The sequence below is a fragment of the Ovis aries genome, chromosome 5, assembly GCF_016772045.2.
Source record: "Ovis aries strain OAR_USU_Benz2616 breed Rambouillet chromosome 5, ARS-UI_Ramb_v3.0, whole genome shotgun sequence".
Classification (NCBI taxonomy): domain Eukaryota; kingdom Metazoa; phylum Chordata; class Mammalia; order Artiodactyla; family Bovidae; genus Ovis; species Ovis aries.
The window spans coordinates 38,439,216-38,465,438 of NC_056058.1; the positions used below are offsets into that span (position 1 = coordinate 38,439,216).

The 26,223-nt window shown below is 37.9% G+C and overlaps 1 protein-coding gene across 5 annotated transcripts in view; it reads left to right on the plus strand.

Moving 5' to 3' along the window:
• Window positions 1-20,267, plus strand: part of NLRP3 (NLR family pyrin domain containing 3) — a 47,498-nt gene extending 27,231 nt beyond the window's left edge. For all 5 annotated transcript variants that reach the window (XM_042250402.2, XM_042250404.2, XM_042250403.2 and 2 more), the window contains 3 exons: window positions 15,810-15,980; window positions 16,451-16,621; window positions 19,516-20,267. In XM_042250402.2, coding sequence (XP_042106336.1) covers window positions 15,810-15,980; window positions 16,451-16,621; window positions 19,516-19,615 — 442 coding nt within the window. In that variant the 3' untranslated portion in view covers window positions 19,616-20,267. The remainder of the gene's footprint in view (window positions 1-15,809; window positions 15,981-16,450; window positions 16,622-19,515) is intronic.
• The last annotated feature ends 5,956 nt before the right edge of the window (window positions 20,268-26,223 follow it).

Sequence of the window (26,223 nt, forward strand, 5' to 3'; positions counted from 1 at the left end):
CCAAGACCTTGTTTTCATAAACATTCTCATATGGAATGATGATAGATACTAGACAATAGACAAGCACAATTATATATAGTATAATAAAAACTGGAGTGGCAGAGAGAGCTACATCTTTGTCCAGGTGTTCAGTAAATGCCTCTCATGTAGATGACATGGGGTCCGTGAAGAAGCCAGGGGAAAACACTCCATACAAAGCAAATGGAAGTGAAGAGGCTCAGCGCATAAACTCTCAGTTGACCTTCAGTGATCCTATTTCTGACTCTTGTAGATCCTTTTCAATCCTAACCCTAGTTGAAACCTGCTGCCTTTAATTCTGTTTATCTCCTCCTTGAAATCCTTTGCTCTTATTTTTAGGAAGTTCCTAGAACTTCCCTTGTGGAGACGTGGGTTTGATCCCTGGGTCGGGAAGATCTCCTGGAGTGGGGGTCATGGCAACCCAGTCCAGTATTCTTTTTTTTTTAAAATTAGTTAATTTATTTTAATTGGAAGCTAATAACTTTACAATATTGTGGTGATTTTTGCCATACATCGACATGAATCAGCCATGGGTGTACATGTGTCCCCCATCCTGAAACCCCTGCCACCCTCCTCCCCATCCCATCCCTTAGGGTTGTCCCAGTGCATCAGCTTTGAGTGCCCTGTTTCATGCATTGAACTTGCAGTCCAGTTTTCTTGCTGGGAAAATCCCATGGATGGAGGAGCCTGATGGGCTCTGGTCTCTGGGGTCACAAAGAGTCAGACACAACTGAATTGACTGAGCAGCAGCAGCAGTCTTCCTGTTAATTTTATAGCTTCTGCTTCTCTGGGTTCACCTTGACTTCTCTTCCTGTGGTCTGGGGAATTCACTGTTGGTTTTCTTTTTCACCAAATGTTTCCATACTCCTTGGGAATTCTCGTATGAGCCTCAGCTTTGAAAACAAAGCTCATCAAACTGAGATATTGCTCTTGTGCTTTTTTCTTTTTAAATAGACATTTTTTTTAGAGTCAACTTAGATTCACAGGAAAATTTAAAGGAAGATGCAGAGATTTCCCATATGCCCCCACACCACATGTGCTTAATTTCCCCCATTATCGACATGTCCCACCAGAATGGCTGTTTGTTACAACTAATGAACCTACATTGACACATCATAATCACGCAGAGTTCATAGCTTACATTAAGGTTCACTTTTTGTTTTGTTTGCTGTGTTAAATATTGGAAACATTATTTCAAAGTGTGTTGTTTAGTGTCCACAAGTTTTGGAGTTTTCCAGCTATTTTTCTGTTATTTGTTTCTAGTTTCATTTGATTGCAGTATGATTTCTGTTTTTTAAGCTGTTAAGATAGATTTTATAATCCAGAATGTGGCCTGTCTTGGTAAATTTTATGTGTGAACCTAAAGAGAATGTGTATTCCTCTGCTGTTGGATGAAGAAGTCCGTTGCTGTTGTTCAGTCACTCTGTCATGTCCAACTCTTTGTAACCTTAAAGACTGCAGCACACTAGGCTTTCCTGTCCTTCACTATCTCCCAGAGCTTGCTCAAAGTCACGTCCGTTGAGTTGGTGATGCTATCTAACCATCTCATCCTCTGCTTCCCCCTTCTCCTCCTGCCCTCAATCTTTCCCAGGGTCTTTTCCAGTGAGCTGGCTCTTTGCATCAGGTGGCTAAAGTATTGCAGCTTCAGCTTCAGTCCCTCCAATGAGTATTCAGGATTGTTAAATTAGGGCAAGAAGGATGATACTCCCCTTACCCTGGAATAAGAGTGGTTATGAGTGTGGGCTCTGAAGTTGGACAGCCTGGGTCTGAAGCCCAGTATGAATCTGTTCTTGGCAAATATCAAATACACAACATATTAACTACAGTCACCATGCTGTACATTGTCTCCGGCACTCACTCATCTTAGGACTGAAAGTTTGTCCCCTTTGATCAGTATCTTCCTTTTCCCCCATCCCCCCATTCTCTAGTAATCCCTATTCTACTCTGTTTACTATGAGTCTGACTTTTTTTTTTTTAAGATCTTTGGCTTTTATCACTTAGCATAATGTCCTCTGGGTTCATTCCTGCTGTCACAAATGGCAGGATTTTCTTCCTTTTTAAGGCTGAATAATATTACATTGCATATATGTGTATATACTCCACATAGTCTCTGGTTCCTTTGTTCCCCCCTGCTTTCTTTTGGTTAGTGTTAACATGGTATATCCTTCTCTATCCCTTTACGTTTATTTTATTTTTTATATTTTCTATTCCTATGCTTTTAAACTGTATGTGTTTATTTTTAAAGTAGATTTCTTATACACAGTATACAGTTGTGTCTCACTTTTTTGTTCACTCTCCGATATATGCTTTTAATTGATTCATTTAGATCATTGATAATCAAGTTGATTATTGACTTAATTGAACTAATATCTCATATTTGTTCCTGTTTTCCATTTGTTGCTCTTGTTCTTTGATCTTAGTGTTGTTTTCATCTCCTTTTCTGCCTTTTGTGACTTTAACTGAACCTTTAGTATAATTCCATTTTGCCTCTTTTTTTTTTTTTGGCCTTGCTGTCCAGCTTGCGGGATCTTAGTTCCCTAACTAGGGACTGAAGTTGGCCCACGGCAGTGAAAGCACCTTCCTAATCACTGGAAGGCCAGGAAATTCCCTCCATCCTACTTTTAAAAAACTTTTCTTAGTGGTTGCTCCAGAGTTTGCAGTACATATCTAGGACTAATCTACTTTCAAATGACCCTAAACAACATTTACAATGTAACTAGTTTATAATAACAAAGTAATTGTAATTCCTTCTTTCTATCCTTATATAATTGCTGTCATTCAGTCAATTTATGAGTGTATATATACACATAAATATAAATAATTGAATACATTATTGCTATTATTTTGAACATGATACTATCTGTTTGATCAGTTAAAAACAAGAAAAGTAAATTTTTATTTCACTTTCACTTGTTTCTTTTTTGGTACTCTTTTTTTTTTTGAACATCTTTTGTGTATTGTTTCTTCTCTCTAAAAACTTACGAAAATTTCATTTCTTGTGAGGTGTTCTATTGGCAACAAATTCACTTAATTTTTGTTTGTCTGAGAAACTATTTCTCTTTCATTTTTGATGGCTAATTTCAAAGGGTACAGAATTCTAGAAATTTTTTTCCCTCAACACTAAATATTTCAGTCCACTCTTTTCTTGTTTACATAGTTCTGATAATAAGTCAGTTGTAATTCTTATCTTTGCTCCTAAACAGATAAAGTACTTTCCCCTACTCTGGCTTCTTTCTGGATTTTTCCTTTACCTTTGATCTTCTGTGTTCTGAAAATGATATGCCAATCTGTAGGATTTTTTCTTTCCCCATTTTTTGGTATTTATCTTACTTGGTGTCTCTAAACTTCCTGGATCTGTGATTTGGGGGAAATTCTTGGTCATACTCCTTGCCTGTAATTCTTCTGTTCCTTTCTTGTCTTCTTCTAGTATTCCCATTATGTGTATCTTATACTCCTATGACATCTTTTATAGTTATTTCACAGTTCTTGGATATTCTGTTTTTTTTTTTCCTGTTTACTTTTCAGTTTTGGAGGTGTTTATTGAGATATCTTCATACTCAGAGATTTTTTTCTCAGCTATGTCCAGTCTACTACTACTAACAATCCCATTAAAGACATTCTTTTTTCTGTTACAGTTTTTTTTAAAATTTACTATTTGTTTTATCACTAGTATTTCCTTTTGTTTCCTTCTTGGAATTTCCATCTTTCCTCTTACTTTGCCCGTTTGTTCTTCCACACTGTCTACTTAATCCATTAAATCCATTAGGGTATTAATCATAATGATTTTAAATTCCTGGTCTGATAATTTCACATTCCTGCCATCTTAGACTCTGGTTCTGATGTTTTCTCTGTCTCTTCAAACTTTATTTTTTCGCCTTTTAAAATGTCCTGTAACTTATTTTGAAGACTGAACATGTTTTACTGGTAAAGGGAACTACTGTAAATAGAACTTCAATAATGTGGTAATGCAGTCTGAGGAGAGAGGAAGCAGTCCTGTGCTTAGGTCTCAGTTTTAGTGAATTTATACCTCTGGACTGTGACTTTTCAGTGTTTTTCAACTGCATCTCAGTTCTTTCCTGCCTTCTCAGCAGAACAAGATGGCCAGAGAGGGCCGAAGCTGAATGTTTCTCTTCCTTAAGATCAATTAGACTAATACTATCCCAGCAGGTTAGGCTTTGGGTAACTAGTTTCTCCTGAGGACAAGTATAGGTGAAAGGAACAGAGTACTCTGGTATATAGACATACCTCTGTTTTTTAAATCTCCACTTTATTATGCTTCACAGACATTGCATTTTTTACAGATTGAAGGTTTGTGGCAACCCTGTATTGAGTAAGTCTTATTCACACCATTTTTCAATAGCATTTCCTCACTTTGTGTCTCTGTGTCACATTGTGGAAATTCTCTCAGTATTTCAGACTTTTTGATTGTTATATTTGTTACAGTGATCTGTGATCAGAGGTTTTTGATGTTTCTGTTAGAAATGTTTTAGGGGCACCACGGACTACATCTGTATAAGTCAGTGAACTTAATCAATAAATGTATGTGTTCTGACTGCTCTAGTAACTGGTTGTTTCCATGTCTCTCCCTGTCAATGGGCCTGAGACACAATACTGAAATTGGTCAATTAACAGCCATACAGTTCTTCTTAGTGTTCATGTGAAGGAAAGAATCAATTGATGTGGCAATCCTCATTGTTATCTCTTTATAAAAATTTTATTGAAGTATAATTGATTTACAATGTTGTCTTAATTTCTGCCATACAGCTAAGTGACTCATTTATACATATATATGCATTCTTTTTCATATTCTTTACCATTATGGCTTATCACAGGATACTGAATATAGTTCCCTGTGCTATAGAGTAGGACCTTGTTGTTCACTGTTGTCTTATTTCAGGAAATTGCCACAGCCACCCTAACCCTCAGCAACCACTACCCTGATCAGTCAGCAGCCATCAACACTAAGTCAAGGCCTCCTTCCAGCTAAGATTATGACTCACTGAAGGCTCAGATGATGGTTAGCATTTTTCAGTAATAAAGTAGTTTTTAATTAAAGTATTCACATTGTTTTTTTAGACATAATGCTATTGCAGACTTAATTATAGGATAGTGTAAAAGTAACTTTTACATGCGCTTACTATTGTGCTCAGTTGCTCAGTCATGTTCCACTCAGTGCAGCCCCATAGACTGTAGCCTGGCAGGTTCCTCTGCCTGTGGGATTTCCTAGGCAATAATATTGGAGCAGGTTGTCATTTCCTCCTCCAGGGGATCTTCCTGACTGGGAAACCAAAAAATTCATGTGACTCGCTTTTTTGAGATATTTCCTTTATTATGGTAGTCTGGAACTGAACTCACAGTATCTCTGAAGTATGTTTGTATTTCTAAATGGTTCCTGGGATTTCTTTGACTGTCTAGTGGTTCAGACACTGTGCTTCCACTGCAGGGGGGTGCAGATGTGATCCCTGGTTGGGGAACTAATATCCTACATGCCACGTGGCATAGCCAAAAAGGAAAAATAAGTTGGAGGAATTTATCGTAAGTGTATTGCTTCTAGTCCATCCCAAGCCCTTCAGTGCCTGTCACTCAGCTCTACATATCAGTTATGGCTGGGCACCTGGCTTCTCTCCTCCATCCTTTTTATTATTGGAGCCATAGCATCTTGCCTGCAAGACCAAACTCAGGAGGACGCTCAGGACTACAGACCCTTGAACAATTCTGTCCACCCCCAAAGTCCCAGGTCTGAGCCACAGATGGTTCTCATGTGCATGTCCTTCTCCCCTACTCCCTTCCAATAATAAACTGAGCATTCTCTAAAAAATAAAACAAAGTAAAACAAAGCAAGGCAAAGTAAAATAACCAGCAACCACTACCCTGAAGCACAGAGGGATTTTTCTCTTATATTTAGTGTGGGAACCTGGTTGAGCACCCTTGGAAGTAAAACTCACAGAAGTATGTAGATCCCTTTATGACTGGGTCCTCCTAATGTTTTTAATCTCTCAGACTTGTCCACAACTAGCCTTTGAAGTAAAGTGAAACGGTTAGTTGCTCAGTTGTATCCGACTCTTTGTGAGTCCATGGACACTAGCCTGCCAGTCTCCTGTGTCCATGGAATTCTCTAGACAAGAACACTGGAGTGGGTAGCTATTCCCTTCTTCAGGAGATCTTCTTGAGCCAGGAATCAAACCCAGGTTTCCCACATTACAAGCGGATTCTTTACTGTTTGAGCCTACCTGGCCAGTGATTCCCATGGAGGTTTAAGCTCATTGGTTTCTGATCCAGGAAGTTGTGATTCTTTGTATTTGCCTCTGTGTCATTTTAGGGTCAGTGGGTTGCACTGTGACCACATTTCTCTTGTGGATTTAAGAAGAATTGATTTGTCAACTTATTCAGCTTCTAACTTATTGTTAGGATGGAATAGCAACTTCTAAGCTTTCTACATGCTGGTCTGGAAACTGAAAGTCCTGCTTGTAAAGTTTTTAATTACAAAAGTAATACATGCTTAGGGTAAAATATTAAATAATAGAGATATGTGAAGTAAGAAGTGAAAGCTCCTTTTCAGCTCACTTCCTGAGAGAACTATTTGCAACAGGCTGATGAGCAAACTTCCAGACAGTTTGTTATGAATGAGCAATTACCCATCCATTTATCTGTCCATCTACCCACCTATTTTAATATACTGTGGGTGTTAGATTTCTAGGGCTACTGTAACAAAGTATGACAAAGGGAGTGACTTAAACAACTGACATCGTTTTTTAAATTCTCTTTTTAAAATTAACAACCATTTTTTTTGTCTGTGCTGCCAGGCATGTGGGATCTTAGTTCCCCAATCAGGGATCAAACCTGAGCCCCTGCAGGGGAAGTGTGGAATTTTAACCACTGGACTGTCAGAGAAGTCTCTGTTTTTACTTTTTTTCTTTCAATTTTTTTGATATATAGTTGATGTACAGCACTGTAAGTTTAAGGTGTGTAGCATAATGACTTGACATATATATATTACAAAATGATTACATAGATAATATCTATCACCTCAGCTACAAAAATGTTTTAGAATTACTCTCTTAGCAACTTCCAAATACACCATACAGATAACATTGCCTTTAGTCATCAGGCTGTACATTATATCCCTAGTACTTATTTATCTTATACGTCCCCACCTCCTGCCCCTCCTGCATTCCCCTGCCTCTGGTAATCACAAATCTGATCTCTTTTTCTATGAATTTAGTTTGAGTTTTTTGTTTTAGCTTCTGTTTTAAATTCTAAAATATTCTGTTTTAAATGCGGTCATACAGTATTTGTCTTCCTCTGTCTGACTTATTTTACTTAGCATGATGCCTCAAGATCCATCCACATTGTTGCAAATTGTGACCATTTTTCCTTCTTTATGGCTGATGAGCATTCCATTGTAGATATCTATACTTTTATCATATCTCTTTGACATACTAATTTCAAGTCCTTAGAGATAGTGGTTTCATATCCTTTGGATGTATGCTCAGTAAAATTGCTGGATCATATGGTAGTCCTATTTTTAAATTTTTAGGATCTTTCATACTGTTTTCTACAGTGGCTATACCAGTTTACAATCCCATCAACAGTGTACAAGAGTTCCCTTTCTGCACATTCATCCTAGCATTTCTTATCACTCATCTTTGATGGTAGGCTTCCCAGGTGGCACTAGTGGTAAAGAACCTGCCTGCCAATGAAGGGCACATAAGAGATGTGGAAGATCGCCTGGAGGAGGGCATGGAAATTCACTCCAGTATTCTTGCTTGGAGAATTCCATGGACAGAAGAACCTGGCAGGCAACAGTCCATGGGGTCACAAAGAGTCAGACACGACTGGAGTCACACGCACACACACACACACACACACACACACACATTTGATGATGGTCATTTTAACAGGCATGAGGTAATATCTCACTGTGGTTTAATTTACATATCCCTGGTGAGTAGTCATATCTCAATATGACTTTGCATGTGTGTGTGTGTGCTTAGTCTACTCAGTCGTGTCTGACTCTTACGACCCCATAGACTGCAGCCTGCCAGGCTCCTCTGTCCATGGAATTCTCCAGGCAAGAATACTGGAGTGGGTTGCCATTTCCTCCTCCAGTCCAACTCTTTAGGACCCCATAGACTGTAGCCTTCCAGGCTGCTCTGTCCATGGAATTTTCTAGGCAAGAATACTGGAGTGGGTTGCCATTCCCTTCTCCAAATGACTTTACATGTACCCATTGGCTATTTGAATATATTTGGGAAAATATCTATTCAGGTCCTTTACCCATATTTAAATTGGATTGTTTTGTTTTTGTCTATTCAGTTGTATAAGTTCTTTATACATTTTGGATATTAACTATTAACCTCTTATAAGATACATGATTAGCAAATATTTCCTCCCACTCTGTAAGTTGTCTTTTCCCTGTTAATTGTCTCTTTTGTTAAGTGAAAGCTTTTAGTTTTATGTGGTCCCATTTGTTTATTTTAAATTTTGTTGCTAATGCTTTAGGTGTCATATTAAAGAAAATGATCACTAATCCCATGTCAAGGAGTTTTGTAGGAGTTCTATGCTTTCATACATTTACTTCTTTTTTTTTTTTTAAACTCCCTCCTGTGTCCCTTTCAATCTTTTTTTTTTTTTTTAAAATTTTATTTATTTATGGCTGTGCTGGGTCTTTGTTGCTGAGTGTGGGCCTTCTCCAGTTGCTGTGAGTAGGGGCTGCTCTCTAGTTGTGGTTTATGGGCCTCTCATTGTGGTAGTTCCTCTTGTGGTGGAGCTCAGGCTCTAGGGCCTGCGGGCTTCCCTAGCTGTGGCTCCTGGGTTCTAGAGCACAAGTTCAATAGTTGAGACACACGGGATCTTCCTCGGTCAGGGATCAAAACATTGTGTCCTTCATTGGCAGGCGGATTCTTTACCACTGAGTCCAGGGACACCCCGACATTTAAGTATTTAATCCATTTTGAGTTGATTTTGGGGAGTAGTGTGTGACAGGGGTCTAGATTCATTCTCTTTACTATGAATGTCTTATTTCTCCAGCACCATTTATTGAAGAGATTATCTTCACCATTGAATATTCTTGGCTTCTTTGTCAAATATCTGTTGATTGCATATTTATGGATTTATTTCTGGGATCTTGATCCTGTTACATTGACCTATTGTCTGTTTTTATGCCACTGCCATACTGTTTTGATTACTATGATTTTATAACGTACTTTGAAATTAGGGGGCTTCCCTTATGGCTCAGCTGGTAAAGAATCCACTTGCAATGCAGGAGACCTGAGTTTGATCCCTGGGTTGGGAAGATCCCCTGGAGAAGGGAATAGCTACCCTCTCCAGTATTCTGGCCTGGAGAATTCCATGGACTGTATAGTCCATGGAGTCACAAAGAGTCAGACATGAATGAGCAACTTTCACTTACACTTTCATTCTGAGGAAAAAGAACAAAGTGAGAGGTGTTACACTTCATTTCAATCTATAGTATAAAATTAGGGAAATTAAACAGTATGACACTGGTGAAAAAAACCAGACAAATGAATAATTGGAACAGAATATAGAGCCCAGAAATAAGTTAGTATATACTTTCAACTAACATTTGCCAAGAGAACCAATAATACTCAAGAAGAAGAGACAGTCTCTCAATAAATGGTGCTAGGAAAATTGAATATTCACATGTAAAAGAATGAAACTTTTTGAATCAGCATTAGGTATACCTATGACCCCTCTCTCTTGAACTTTCCTGCCACCTCCCTCCCTATCACACCCCTTAGGTTGTTACAGAACCCCAGTTTGAGTTCCCTGAGTCACACAGCAAATTCCCATTGGCTAGCAAATTCCTGTTGGCTAATAAATTCCTGTTGGCTATCTATTTTAAATATGTAATGTATGCTTTCCAGGTTACTCTCTCCATATACCCCACCCTTTCCTTCCTCCCCTCTACCATGCGCATCAGTTCAGTTCAGTTCAGTTCAGTCGCTCAGTCATGTCCGACTCTGTGACCCCATGAATCGCAGCATGCCAGGCCTCCCTGTCCATCACCAACTCCCGAGTCTGTTTTAATTTTTTTGTGTGTGCTCTTTTTTTTTAATTTTAATTTTAATTTTTTTTTACTTTATTTACTTTACAGTACTGTATTGGTTTTGCCATACATTGACTTGAATGTTTCATTAATATGATACATCAGGCTTCCTAGGTGGTGCTACTTGTAAAGAACCTCCCTGACAATGCAGGAAACCTAAGAGATGTGGGTTCAATCCCTGAGTGGGGAAGATCCCCTGGAGGAGGGCAAGGCGATCCACTCCAATATTCTTGCCTGGAGAATCCCACAGACAGAGAAACCTGGAGGGCTATGGTCCATAGGGTCACAAAGAGTCAGATAGGACTGAAGCAGCTTAGCAGCAGAAGCAGCTTTCTTATAGTGTCCTTTTTGGTATCAAGGTAACTGGCCTCATAAAACGAGTCAGTGATTTGTCCTTTCTCTTTGATTTTGGGAAGAATTTGAGAAGAATTGGCATCAATTTTTCTTTAAATGTTTGCTAAAACTCACCAGTGAAGTCATCTGGTCCTGGGCTTTTCTTTGTTGTGAGTTTTTTTGAGTGCTACTTCATTCTCTTTGTTAGTGATTAGTCTGTTTAGATTTTCTATTTCTGATTCAATGGTATTTAGCATGTTTCTAAGAATTTTTCAGTTTTTTTGTAGATTTTCCAGATGGTTATAGTTGTTTATAGCAGTTCTTATGATCTTTTGTATTTCTGTGGTATCAGTTTTAATGTCTCACCTTTTTTTATAATTTTATTGATTGGGTTCTCTCTCTCTTTATTATTATTATTTCTTTTTTCCTAGCTAAACATTTGTAAATTTTCTAAGGGCCAACTTAATTGGCTAATATTTTTCCTATTATTTCCCTGTTCTTTTTATTTCTGCTATAATCTTTTTTATTTTCTTCCTTTTGTTAACGTTGGGGCTTACTTTATTCCCCTTCTTCTAGTTCCTTGAGGTGTAAAGTTACTTGTTTAATTGTTGCTGTTGTTTAGTAGCTAAGTTGTGTTTGACTCTTTTAGATCCCATGGACTGTAGCCTGCCAAATTCCTCTGTCCATGGGATTTCCCAAGCAAGAATGCTGGAGTGGGTTGGGATTTCCTTCTCTAAGGAGATCTTCCTGACCCAGGGATTGAACCTGTTTTTTCCTGTATTGACAGGTAGATTTTTTTTTAGCTCTGAGCCATCAGGGAAGTCCAGCTGCTTAATTAAGATCTCTCAATTTTCTTGATGTGTGCATTTATACCTAGAAACTTCCCTATCAGAAATGATTTTGCTGCATCCTAAAAGTTTTGGTATATTGTGTTTTAATTTTTGTCTAACTCAAGCTATTTTTTATTTCCTATAACATTTTTTCTTTGACCCATTGGTTGTTTAGAGGAGCGTTGTTTAAATTTTCATGTATTTGAGTTTCCTCAGTTACCCTGCTGTTATTGATTTCTAGTTTTGTACCACTGTGGTCAGAGAAGATACTTGGCATAATTTCAACCTTATTGAATTTTTTAAGATTTGTTTTGTGGCCTAACATATGATCCATCCTAGAAAATGTTTCAAGTGCTCTTGAGATGAATGTGTATTCTGCTGTTAAAATAGTTCCAACCAAAGTTTATTTTATTTCAAAAGCAGAAGCTAGAAGGCCACGATCAAGGTGTTGTCAGGGTTGGTTTCTTCTGATGGCTGTGAGGAAGACTCTGTCCCATACTTCTCTTCCAGTTTCTCATTGTTTGCTGGCAATCTGACATTCCTTGACTTGTAGGTGCATCCCTTCAACCTTAGTTTTTTCAGCACATGGAATTCTAACTGTGCTGATGTGTGTCTGTCTCTGTGTTTGAATATCCCCCTTTTATAATGATATCAGTCTTATTGGACTAGAGCTTACTTTAATTACCTCATCTTAACTATTACATCTTCAATAACCATATTTTTAAATAATGTCACATTCTGAAGTACTAGGGGATAAGACTTCAATATATGAAATTTTGGGGGACATGGTTCAACCCATAACACTATGTCTGTCCAAACAGGAATCATTATGTGGATACTTTTCCATGATTTGCTTTTTTCGTTTATTGTGGACACATTGCCATGCTGCTATATACAAATCTACAGATTTTGGTAATGCTCTGTAGATTACATTACAGTAATGTAGTTAGCTTCTCATTGAATGATGTACTATTGGATGAGTTTCTTCTTTACTGTTACAAATAACTCTGAAAAAAGCATATTTGTATATACTTTATGTAAGCATATTTCTTTTTAGACAGAAACCTATAAGCAGAATTAATAAGGCAAAACTTAGGCATTTTATATTCTGTTAGATACAGTCAAGTTTTCTTATTTTGGACTTTAGACCTTTCTTTCTGACCGCATATTGCCCCTGCCCCCTCCACAGTGTTACACAAGCATCACATACTAAGCATTTTGCAAATCTTTATTTCTTGTAACTTATTTCTCATCCCTCTCCTTTGCCCTCTTCTTGCCCTGTCTATTCCATGTTGTTGAATAGTGGGACTTTCCAAGGGGCTGACAAGTAAACAGAGGATAATTTTTATTTTGTTTTTACTTTCAATCCCCTCTGCCTTTCATCTTTCTTTTACATAACACTGCAGGGAATTTTCTAAAGTACAAATTGGTTAATATTGGACTTTTGCTCAAAAAAACCTTCAGAAGTTTTTCTTTGAAGTCAGCCCTAGATCACTCTTCCTTCCCTTTTGCCTACCAGGCTCTTCACTCTGTTTTGAGTCATACTAAATTAATTTTTAATTCTAAGAACCTGGCCACTTTTTCACCCTTCCTCACCCTTGTATAGCATTTTCCTTTTGCCTGAAAGGTTACCCTTACTCTCCCATTCCCACCATCCATCTAGAAAATGCCTTCTTATTCTTCCATTAATTTCTCTGATTCTCAGTTTTTCTATTTAAAAATAAAGCTAAAAATAACACCTGCATCTTGGTTTTGTAATACTTCAATGAAATAATCCTATTTAAATTTATCATCACACAGCCAGGCACTTAGTAGATACACAGTAGATGTTAAACCTTCCTCAGTTTTCTTTGTGAGACATTTTTGTGACATAAATCACAAAATCATTAGTAATTAAAAAAAATCAATCACCATGTAATACATGGTGAAATATCTATGTTCAGTAAATGTAAATGTAGATCTGAGTTGAATGGATTGGGTGAAACCAAGATATGTGATGTTGGTTACATTCCTCAAATCTAATAGATTGTTTGGTAGGTCTTGGTGGTTTGATTTTCTAAACATTTCACTATATGCTCTGTGTACCCTTCAGTCAATCTCAGTGGTTTTGATAAGCCTGATGTGACTTATCTTAACAAAACCACCCTATCTGCTGGTAATTGCTGCAACTTCATTGTGTACTTCTCCTCAGACATCTGTTGTATAATACCTTCCAACCCTTTTTTGGAAATAGTGGTAAAAATTACTATTCTGTAACTTTCAAAATATTCTTTCTTTCCTTTTTGATGACTATCTCCAGACTTCTGGAGTATTCTTCATCTTTGCCAGTATCTTAGTCCATTTGGACTGCAATAACAAAAATACTACAGACTGGATGGCTCAAACAACGAATATTTATTTCTCACTGTTCTGGTGGTTGGAAATCCAAGGTTAGGGTTAGGGTTAGGTCTGTAGACCACCTGGTTCCTGATAAGAACTCTGTTCCTGCCTTGCATACAGCCACTCTTGTGTTTTCACATGGTATTAGGAGCAAAGCAAATCTCTGGGGTCTCTTTTATAAGGGTGCTAATCCCATGATGAGGACTCCACCCTCAAGACCTAATCACATCTCAAAGGCCCCACATTATAATACTATCACATTGGGAGTTAAGATTTCAACGTAAGAAATTTGGGGGTAGGGGACTAAAAACATTCATTCTTACAGCCAGGAGTCCTGAAAAACCCTTCTGCATGTTCACTAAAGATCCTCTGATAAAATTCTTCTTAGCTGGAAATAAAAACTTGCTATAAACCACTCAGTTTCTTTTGCTCGTCCTTCTCAGGCTTCATTTCCCTCTTTGTCTTGCTTGCTCAGTCTTTTTGTTGTGATTCATCCTTGACTAGGAAGATGGAGACCAGTGGGTGGGTAAGTACTTCTGTTTCCTTTTGGTCATCTGTTCATGCTATACTATCTGAATGACTTCCTTCTATTTTTCCTGATTTCAAGACACCTTAGAATTTAAAAACATATCATGGTTAAGGGTTCTGGCAGAAAGGAATGTGCCTGCATGAGATACTCTTAAATCAAGGCTTTGTTTAAGGTCTCACACTATGACTTTCTGTATGCTGTATACCACCCTCTGAGCTTTTCAGGAGTGACACAGCTCTCTATTTCAGAGCCCTCATGCTGTTGTTGGGTGATAATGCTATATTATAGTATTATCTAGTTATAAAGTTGAGCAGCTTGTGAAATGCTTTTTCACAAACGTATGATATACGTTTCACAAATGTATGGTGTATGCTCAACTTGACCCAAGAGTAGTAGTACATCAACAGTCTTAATTTTACTGAATATAATGCAAAACTAGGGTTTATGCTCTGAGAGGCCCTTTATGGTGCAGAACATAGTATGAGGTAGATAGAAGGGGCAACAGAGCAGGGGATGACTCTAGAAGGTGTTAGTATAGGTTCCTTCTCTTCCAAATACTTTCTCTTTGACCTTAAGGGGAACATGATTTGATGAGCTTCAGCTTTCTCATCTGTAAAAAAATATTCTATAGTTAAAGCTACACTGCCCCCTTGTCCGGTTGATAGAAAAATCAAATAAAGTAGTCTCTGCACTGTTAATATAAAAATAATGAGAATAGTTGGAGAAGGCAATGGCACCCCACTCCAGTACTCTTGCCTGGAAAATCCCATGGACGGAGGAGCCTGGTGTGCTGCAGTCCATGGGGTCGCTGAGAGTTGGACATGACTCAATGACTTCACTTTCACTTTTCACTTTCATGCATTGGAGAAGGAAATGGCAACCCACTCCAGTGTTCTTGCCTGGAGAATCCCAGGGACAGCAGAGCCTGGTAGGCTGCCGTCTATGGGGTAGCACAGAGTTGGACACGACTAAAGCGACTTAGCAGCAGCAGTAGCAGCAGCAGCAGCAGCAGCAGCAGCAGTATTAATAGTACGAGATAATCTGGGATATCTTTCTTGAAGAAGTGGTTGTAAGGAATATGTATAGTCAGAGGGAATATATGTAGGAAGAAGGAGAAATGTGGAGGTAATGTGAATCAGTTTGCTTTTGCTCTGTCTCTTCTACTGACCCCAGGAAAGCATCTGCTTAGACATCATCTGTATCTCTTATGAGGCCAGAGATAGGGAGTCATACTGTCTACAGATTATATTCAAGATGCTGGCTTCTGGCCTGTAAATTGAGGGTAGAACTTTTCAGATAAGATGACATTCCTATGTTGAGACAGCTGTGTGATGTCCAAGAAAGGTTGGGCACTGAGGACTGTTTTTTTTTTTTTTTAATTTATTTTACTTTTATTGGAATATAGTTGATTTACAATGTGTTAGCTTCAGGTGTACAGCAAAGGGATTCAGTTATACATATACATATATTCATTCTTTTTTAGATTCTTTTCTCGTATAGGTTGTCACAGAATATTGAGTAGAATTCCTTGTGCTATGTAGCCCTTGTTGGTTATCATCTTATATATAGTAGTGTGTGTATGTTTATCTTAAGCTCCTGATTTATCCTCCCCACCCAACACTGAATTTTCTTTTCCTTATTCCTTCCACAGGTTGGTGAATTCTGGCCTTACATCAGGTTGTTGTCCAGCCCTATCCTCAGTGCTCAGTACAAATCAGAATCTCACCCACCTTTACCTACAGGGTAATGCTCTTGGAGACATGGGGGTCAAGCTACTCTGTGAGGGACTCTTGCACCACAACTGCAAGCTTCAAGTGTTGGAGTAAGTCTCTTAGCTTGTTATGGTGATGGGAATGCATAGCGGCCCCAGGGAATGGGGTAGTTTGGCAGAATGATGAATCTGTATCTGAGAAGTGATAATGTCTTCCTAGGGTTTGGATTATTACAGGATTATGGTACTGGGAGGAGTTGTACTTTTAGATAGTATAAAGGTAAATACTAGAGTTCCTTGGGGTTGGTATGCACTTTTGTTTTAGGAAATTTGTGGGGAGACACAGAATTTGGGAAGAACTGTTTCACAAACTGCTCTTACTAATTTGATCTGCATAATCAAGTAGATTGGAAAAAATACTCTCATTTGAAGAGAAGAGAATAACTCTTGGCATATAAAGCAGTTCAAAGCTTGTTAATCCTGAGCTTTCCCTACATTTGAAACATTACAGGCTAAGATCTGTGAGACCTGTGTAGGATAATTAAGGGGACATTTTTTAAAAGTCACCTTCTTTCTTGAAGGTTAGACAACTGCAGCCTCACATCACACTGCTGCTGGGATCTTTCCACACTTCTAACTTCTAACCAGAGCCTGCGAAAGCTGAGCCTAGGCAACAACGACTTGGGTGATCTGGGGGTCATGCTTCTCTGTGAAGTGCTCAAACAGCAGGGCTGCCTCCTGAAAAGCCTGAGGTAAGTGTGCCCTGCAGAGATTTGTATGGCAGGGCTCACAGTGCTAAAGAAAGTTTTTGCAGTTTCCAAAATCCAGGATGGCTTCATTTGCACTCTGGGCAAGGTTGTTCAGTTCAGTTCAGTTTAGTTGCTCAAGTCTGAAGGCTGAGCCTTGTCCAACTGCAGATTTTTTTTTAATATATACTGTGTGTGAGTCATGAACTCCATATTCAACTTCATCTAGATGTTTGGAATAATAAAATTTCAGTTGGGTGTGAAATATTCTTGAAAGAAACACAATTCCCAATGAAAGTAGCTAAATAGAATTATATTTCTATACAAGGTATTGTACTTTGTAAAATTAGACCCGTCTATTGTAAAAGTCCTTGCATAGTAGGGTGTTGTGCATCTCGTTTATGAGAATTTCTAGTTGAAAAGTGCTCCAGCAACATCAAGATCATAAATTCGTAAAATCTGGCCTATCTTCAGGGTTTTGGGACCATCTGCTCCCTTCCATCATCACTGATACCACTAAACCGCTCATTGATTACCTCTCTAGTAAGAGCTTCCTAACTCTTTGTAACTTCTGCTAGCATTGGTAATCACATCCTTCACTAAAGACATTTCCTTCACTTGGTTTTAGGGACAACATACTCTACTCTGAATTTTCTCCTATTACATTGGCTATTTCTGCTCAGTCTCCTCTGGTTTCTCTTCATCATCTGACCTTTGCATGCCGAATACCCAGAACTCAATCTCTGAGTTAATTTTTCTTCTCTATACTTTCTGCTTTTTTTTTTTTTTAATATCATCTAGTCTTCTGGTTTGACCACATATGTGCTGTACCCCTCCCTCTAGTTCATATCTCCCTGAATTCCATGTCTAAATGCTTGTCTCACCTTTCTGCTTAGATATCTAATAAGCCACCCAAACTTGACATGTCCAAACCCAAACCTGTGCTGTTCCCCTCTGTGTAAAATCCATTTCTCACCCATCTCAGTCAATGGCAGCTCAGTCTGAACTGTTCAGGTGCAGAAAGCCTTGTGTTGTCTTTGACACTTTTTCTTTATGTGAATATCCAGTCCATTGGCATATCCTTTTAACTCTGTTTTCACAGCATGCCCACTCATTGAGCACTTTTTGCCAGCTTCACATCTCCTTTCCTGGCTCAAGCCATTGTCACCTCTTGTCTGGACTGTCCTGGTGGCATTCTACTAGGCTATTCTGTATCTACCACTGCAGATGGAGGGTATAGCTAAAACGTGAGTCAGAGCATATCACTCCTACTAACATGCTTGTTTCACAAAGCAAAAGCCACAAACTCATGGCAGTGTCTAAGGCCCTGCATAATCCTGCTATTTCTGTAGTCATCTTCTAACCCTAGTTCCTTCTCCATTCACACTGTTCTCTTTGCTGTTTCAAAAATCTCTGTCACCTCTGACACTATACTCTTGCTGTTCCCTCTGCCTGGGACTTCTTACACTTTGATGTCCACATGTCTTATTCCTGTGAATCCTTAAATTATTTGCTCAAAGGTCTTTTCTGTGAGTCTGACTATAACCATCCTACTGAAAATAGCAACCCAGCAATGCCTTTCCTCTTCTCTGCTTATTTCCCTCCACTGTGTTGAGCAACATCATATATCATTTTCTTGTTTACTTATTATCTATATCTTTAGGACACTCTGGAGATGAGGGACAAGCTCAACACAGACTGGGGAATCCATGGATGTAGTCAAACTGCCTTGTGAACTCAGGCTGCCATAACAGAATAGAATAGTCTATATGCCTTAAACAAATCATAGTCATTCATTTCTCATAGTTCTGGAGGGTGGAACATCCAAGATCATGGTGCTGGCTGATTTGGTTTCTGGTGAGAGCTTTCTTCTGGGCTTGTTGTATTCTCATGCGGTACACAGAGAGAAAGACAGACCGAGACAGAGACACAGAGAGAGAGAGTACGTGTTATGGTGTCTTTTCTTATAAGGGCACTAATCCCATCGTGAGGACTCATCCCCATGAACTCATGTAACCCTCATTACATCCTGAAGGCTCCATTTCCAAATACCATCACATTGAGGGTTAAGGCTTTAACGCATGAATTTTGAAGGAACATAAACTATCCATAACACACCCAAATCAAGATTGCTTGAAATGATACAAGACAAATAGCATAATACAATTTAAGTTGTAAGGGAGATTAAAAAAAACAAAGAGAGATGGAAGAAGAACTCATATCATTGATAGGTGTACCAAGCAATTATAATATGTAGATTTTTTTTGGCAGAGTGGAGGGGTGGGCTGTGGCTTGTGGGAACTTGTTTCTCTGACAAGGAATTGAACCTAGACCACAGGAGTGAATGCACTAAATCTTAACCACTGGACCATCAGGGAATTCTCAATGTGTGGGCTTTATATGGCTCCTGATTAAATTAATATAATATAAAATTTTTATCAGACCATTGAGGAAATTGAAACACTGATTTCACATATATTGATATGTGAAAGTTATTTTTAACCATTTTGGGTGTGATAATTGCATTGTAATTCTCTCTTAAAAGTTGTTTAATTTCACACATTGATATATTTATAGACGCTTGAACTGCTGTGCTTACAATAATCCACTGATGTGAGGAGTCGGGTGGGTAATAGATGAAACAAGACTGGCTATGAGTTGTTAACTGTCAAAGTTAGATGGCAGGATTAATTATACTATTCTCTTTATATTTGCATGTTTAAACATTTCCAAACTTGAAGGTTAAAAATGTAACAGAAACCACATTAGGCACGATGTGCAGCACTGGAAAGCTTAGAAGTGTGAGGTTAAGAGAGGAGACGAGATTTTTAAAGGAAAAATGAACTCTGAAAGTGTTCATTTGAAGAGTGTAATCCAAGGCTCTCTTTTTGGTTTTATAGGCTGTGTGAAATGTATTTCAACTATGATACAAAACGTGCCCTAGAAACACTTCAAGAAGAAAAGCCTGAATTAACCATTGTCTTTGAACCTTCTCGGTAGTGGCGGAAACACTCTGTCATTCGGGTGTAGACAAGTGGTAGTGAGCATTCCTCCTTCAGCATTAAGATCATCCCTGCAATTCTTCTGGTCCAGTGAGGAAGAGTGAAAACTTGCTGATGGTCCTTCTGCCTGGTGAATGGGAGACTCTCCTTTACCCCTAGGTTGAAGACACAGTGCAGTAAAATCATCAAATGATACAGTTCTGATCGCAGTGGCTCAGTCAGAGGATGTGCTCCTCTTGGTGACCTCATGTATCTAACTCATTCAGGAAAACACTTTTTCTTTCTTTTTCTCTTTTTACTCTAACTCTCCTTTCTTTTGTACCTCTCCCCACTTTTTTTCTTTGACTATATCATCTTTCCTGCCATCTTTCTCTTAACTGACCATAACAGAATGAGTTAACTATATATTATGCTGCAATTTTGTGGCAGCAACTTATTTATTTTTATTTTTTGAACTGTTATATATTCTAATAAAATAATTGATGTTTATTATATTGTAGCTGGTTGGAAATTTTGAAAATAGAAAAAACTTTATTTATTGAGTTAAATTGTTTCCTTTCCTTGGTTTTAAGAGAGGGTGCCTAGAAAGCCTTTTACTTATTTATCTAAACCACTAAAGATAAATTAAATTGCTTCATGTATTTAAAAAATCTCTTTGCCAAATGATTCAATTGTAATGAATGAGGAAAAACAATCCCTCTAACTCTGATGGTTGAAATTTCAGTTCTGGTAAGACAGGAGGTTGAAAATCATGCAAAGGAAAATTTTAGGGTAGATGGAGCCTATATTCATAAATAGAAGTATTACGTAGAAAATGCATTTTGCCTTCAGTTTTAAGAATTTGTCTTGGATTTATCTCATCACAAGAGCATTTCATCTATCACACTTCACATAGCATTAACTCATTAATATGTATTGATTAATTACTTTTCCACACATGGAGAAACTCTCAAACCACATGGAATTGTTCAAGATAGGAATACTACTTCCTTTTTTCAAGTGAGTCATCTAGACCTTGCTTGTCAAAGTGTAGCCTATGGATTTCCGAAAACAGTGAAATTTAGTCAGTCAATCATGTCCAACTCTGCAACCCCGTGGAGTATAGACCTCCAGGCTCCTTTGTCCATGGAATTCTCCAGGCAACAATACTGGAGTGGGTTGCCATTTCCTTCTCCAGAGGATCTTTCAGACACAGGGATCAAAACTGCTTTTCCAGATGAGCTAATTTTTTTCATGTTAAGACTCTTTCAATAGGGAAGCAGTATGTAATTTATATTCTGATGCAAAGTCTTTGTCTTTGTCTTCTGTAGGACCAGCACTTTTGAGTAACTCTAGTCTCAATATTTGTATTTTTGCATCTTAGTAAAGTGAGGTATTGCAGACTGCCCCTCTGCTAAAAATACCTTGACATTCAGGATAAAATATAATTAGAAACACACAGCTAAGCTGGAAAGATAGAAAAATTTCTGTGCAATAGGATTTCAAAATTGAATTAAGAGTTTACCTCTAAAAGGTCAAGAGAAATATCTGAATAAAGACCCCACAGTATAACTATTAACTTGGAAAAATCCATGAAGTTTTCCTCACTAGGAGAGCTAAAAAATAAGTAAAGATGATGGATAGAAAATCAGTATGCAAACATCAACACAAGCAGTTGGAAAGAAATCATTCTTTCCAATCATCATAGTAAAAATTAGGTCAGGCATGAAGCAGCAATGGGTGCTAAAACCTAGTAGGAAATTTAAATGACGAGCAGGATTCTTATGTAGTCTGAAATTATCTTTTTACATTGGCTAATCAGTTCCAGAAGAAAAATACTAACTATATAAAAAGCAGAAACTAGACAGTACCCTGACCGTCTAATAAAAAATATCAGGGAGGGCAGATGGATGCCTTCTTTTGGGTAAGATGACTTGAGGAGAAACTGATATCACTATTGTGTGTTTCTGGTTGAGAACCCAAAATTTAATTAGCAAACACCATACAAACTCCAAATGAGGAAGTTCTATGAAAAGGGAAAGGAGACTATATTCTTCAAGAATGTCAATGTCAGTGTTAATAATGGGTAGATGTTGGGGTGAGGGAGTTATTAAATTATCCTTTAAACTGTTCTTATTCATGTGTCTTTTATGTACATATGATGTTATTTCCAAATAAAAAGTTTAAATAATTTAAAAAATGGTATTTCTAAATACCTGCAACTTAAAATATAACACAATCCTATTAATCATAGCAATAAAAGTTATTAAGTGTACAGGCAAAAGAAAAGCAAAGATAATTTTTGTCACCATCCAAATCTACAAAGATTCATCCACTGTAGTCATTGACCAACAGTGCACTCTGTGCTTTAGACAGAGGAAATTAAAGATGACTATAAGATGCTTTGTGTGTGGGCAAACAGGTTTCTTAGTTAGATGTATCTCAGGAATAATTTTAATAAACCCAGTTTCTTTCATCTTACCTTACATAAAAAGCATGGTAATCATTAACTTGAGATACTTTTTCCTTATGACTAGCAATAATCTTTTACCAAGATGTATTCTTAGCTATACTCATTCCCTAAGGCCTTCAGTTTTAAGAATTTGTCTTGGATTTATCTCATGTATACTGGCTTCTTCCCCACCTCTTTGGAGCAGTTCCTCAGAGGTATCTGAGAGGCTATCTCCTGGACTAAAGTCCTCAGTGAGATCTTGAATAAAATTTAACTTGTACATTTTTCTTTCAGTCAATATTCACCTGGAATAAATTTCTTAAAAATTATGTAAAAATCATACAAAAGAAGACCTGAATGAATGGAGAGATTGAGAGATATGTCATATTCATGGATGGGAAGATTCAGCAGCATTCACTGCTCATTATTCTTCCCCTCAAACTAAAATTCAATGCAATTGTTATTAACATGCTGACAAGAGATTTCCACATAATTGAGCAAGATAATGTTTAAATGAATGTGAAAAATAAGAATCAAAGCATATCTGGGAGAAACTCAACAACACAGCAGAACTTGCCACACAAGAGATTAATAACTGATTGATGTAATATAGACAGGATAGAATTCATGCACAAGTATAGGCATGCATGGAAATATGATTTATGACACCAAAATGCTGAGAAAAGCAAAGACTAGTCAATGAATCTGACTGGGACAAGCAGCCATGTATATAGAAACATTATATTTCTGCCTTATATAATATAAATAAATTACAAATATAATGAAAACACATTTTAAAAACAAAGCTATATGTACAACAATGTGACTACAGTTAACAATACTGAATTTTATCCTTGAAGTTTGCTAAGAGGGTAGGTTTTAAATGTTCTCATCTCACACAAATACACATATATACACAAAAGGAAAAGTGCAACTATGTGAGATAATGAATACATTAATTAGCTTGATTGGGATGATTGTTTCACAATGTATGTATGTGTGCATGCTCAGTTGCTAACTGACTCTTTGTGACCTCATGGACTGTAGCCCACCAGGCTTCTCTGTCCACGGAATTCTCCAGGCAAGAATACTGGAGTAGGCAGTCATTCCCTTCTCCAGGGTATCTTCCTGATCTAGGGATCAAACCTGGGTCTCCTTCTTCTTAACAGAGAGAAAAGCCACATTCAAGAATACTGGAGTGGGTTGCTATTTCCTTCTCCAGGGGATCTTCACAACCAAGGGATTGAACCCTGGTCTGCATTTGCAGACAGATTCTTTACTATCTGAGCTACCAGGGAAGCCCATTCAAGTCTTACATCAGCTTACTTTAAAAATTCATTACTCAGTTAAATTTATTCCAAACTCGGTCAATCCTGACAATGCACAAAACGCTTTTCTCAGAGTCCACTTTCCAAAAACCTTCCCATCATTTTCTATATACATCACTTATTTTTTTTCTATTCAGAAACAGTCAGCTTTAAGACAGAGTTACTTTCTTCTCCCTTAATAAAATACAATTCGATTCCTTATATCTTCTTTACTGAAAACACACATTCTACTTTCTTTAAAAGTTTTTTCCACACTAAGTTCACCTTTCCTGTTAACAAATTTGTAACAGAATAAGGTCTTATTTGATCTCTAGTAAATATAGGTACAACAGAAGTTCTGTACTTAACATTGATTATTCTAAAGACATGTCTATATTAATCCAACAAGCTTAAGCCACGTTTAGTACTAAATATGAGTTTAGTACTGAATATTTTCCAGATGACATGAACCTGAAATTTATTCTGGCCAGATTATTTTCTGTTTCTGAGTATTTGTATAAGCACTCAATTTCCTTTAAGCCAATTAAATAGAACTCTTTTGAATTAATTTTTGGCAATACTATGCAGCTGTAACACACATACAAATTCTTGACAATCACACACGCACAGAGGTCTCATAGTCCCTCTTACAAAATTTCAGCCTTGAGTCAGGTACAATATCATAAAACTCATCAGTTACAAACTGTTGGATTGCAATTAGGCTTCTGGCAGATGGAACAAATCAAACTCATTTTTCTAGATGGCTAAATCTTTTTACTAATATTTACAGAAAAGACTGGCTTACCTGATGGTACAGTGGTAAAGAATCCACCTGCCAGTGCAGGAGAGGTGGGTTTGATCTCTGGGTCAGGAAGATCCATTGCAGGAGGAAATGGCAACCCACTCCAGTATTTTTGCCTGGGAAATCCCATAGACAGAGGAGCCTGGAGGGCTACAGTCCCCAGGGTCACAAAAGAGTTGGACACGACTTAGCAATTAAACAACAGAAAAGACTCTTAGGATTTCTATTTATCCTTGACAAGTCAAGTTCTAAATTACTTTACTTGCTTTTCAAAATTTGTCTTGAAAAGGTGTTGGAGATAAAGGTTCCCAGGAAGACCAGGTAGGACATTTACATCTCAAAGGTACAGGCAAATTTCTTCTTGGTTTACTTTATTTCCCTTCTGTTTAATGCTTAGAACCCTCTTAAGATAAATAGGGAAGATTTTGGGAGTGGTAAAAGGATTGATGGGCTTTGGATTATTTTTGAAGCCATACCTTTGGTCCTATAAACACTGCATTTGTAAAATAAGGACAGTTTTTTTTTTTCTTTTCCTTTTTCAAAGAATCGGATAGCCACTTCAATGATTATCAAAGGACTGATGCACCCATTCACCTAAGATTTTACATTCCCTCATTTAGCTTAGGGGAGAAAATGTCCTCTCCAAACTTCCATCAGGCTCCAAATATCAACTATTGTTAGTCAAACTAGTGACCTCTCATTTTGGTACTCAATTTACAAACATTTTTGTGGATCTTCTCTAAGTTTAAGAAATTTGCACCTTGTATTTAGATACTCTATATAATCATTTTGACTTGACAATCATTGGCTGGATATCTTCAGCCAAGCCCAGAACATTGATATTCCACATTGCAGGGTCCATTATGGCTTCTATTTTAGCTTCAGATTTCATCTGTTCCTTTTCATCTTCTGTTAGAACTATTTGGTGATGAGGCTGGTTCCCTTGCCCCTTGAGAAACAGAGTGGCCCCTAACATAGTGTCATCCCACTAAAGGGATGGGAGAGCCAGACACAAACAGAAAGAAATTTAGAAACAATCAGCCATTGATGCTGCACAAAAGGGTTCCAGGAAAGTGTGCCCCTGCCTCTCCCTGACACCCTCATTACATATTCATTGTGATTACTAAGGTTTCCAGTTCTTTGGGTTAATTCTGAGAGGTTGCTCCAGAATCTATAGGGAATTCTATCAAGCGGTCCATCACATCAAAGACTACCCAAGGCTTGACATTACTTAGGTAGGTGGTATCTTTAGTCAGAGCCACTTTTTGATTCCGTCAGTCTTCTGTTTGCAAAACTATCAATGGCCCAGGGGCCACCCATCACTCTCTGGCATCTGGGGCATTCTTTCTTCCAATGTGCTGCTTGTTTGCCAGGGGCACCTTGATCGCAATCCTTCCTCCAGTGCCCTTTTTGTCTGCATGGAGTACACTAGTCCTGCCTGGGTACCTGTATGCCGACTGGTCTTCCAGGGGCAGATTGGATCAGAAAAATCAGCTTCCCTTTTGTGGCTCTCTGAGCAGAAAAAGCCACTGCCAACATTTGGGCCTTTAAAATATTTTTCTGGGTGCATTCAGCATTTAAGGCCATATGGTTATTATTGAAACTGAATAAGCTAATTGGAACAACTCATTCATTGAAGTGATTCAGAAATCACTTTCTGAGTTTTGTGCCTGAGGTCTGGGGAAGACTGGCCTATGGAATCCAAAAGGGCCTGTCCTTCAGGAGAGGAGGAATCTGTTGGTATACTTTAAAAAAATCTCCACTTGTCTCCTTTGGAATACCACAGGATTTTCATTCTACTCCTATTGGACCTCTTTTGCCTTTTCATATTTAACAAGTTTTACTGTAAGTTTCTTCATACCTTCTATTAAAAAGGTAATCATATGGTCCCATCTATTTCTATCAATTGAAATCACCAAGTAATTCCATTGTGGGTTTTCCTCATGGATGGCCTCATTCCCTACTAAGTATACTGAATGGTCCTGTAGGGTGGATCTATTAAAATGTCCTCTATGTACTTCCTGGATTTATCCCTCCAAGTTACACATGCCTTAAATTCTTTTGGG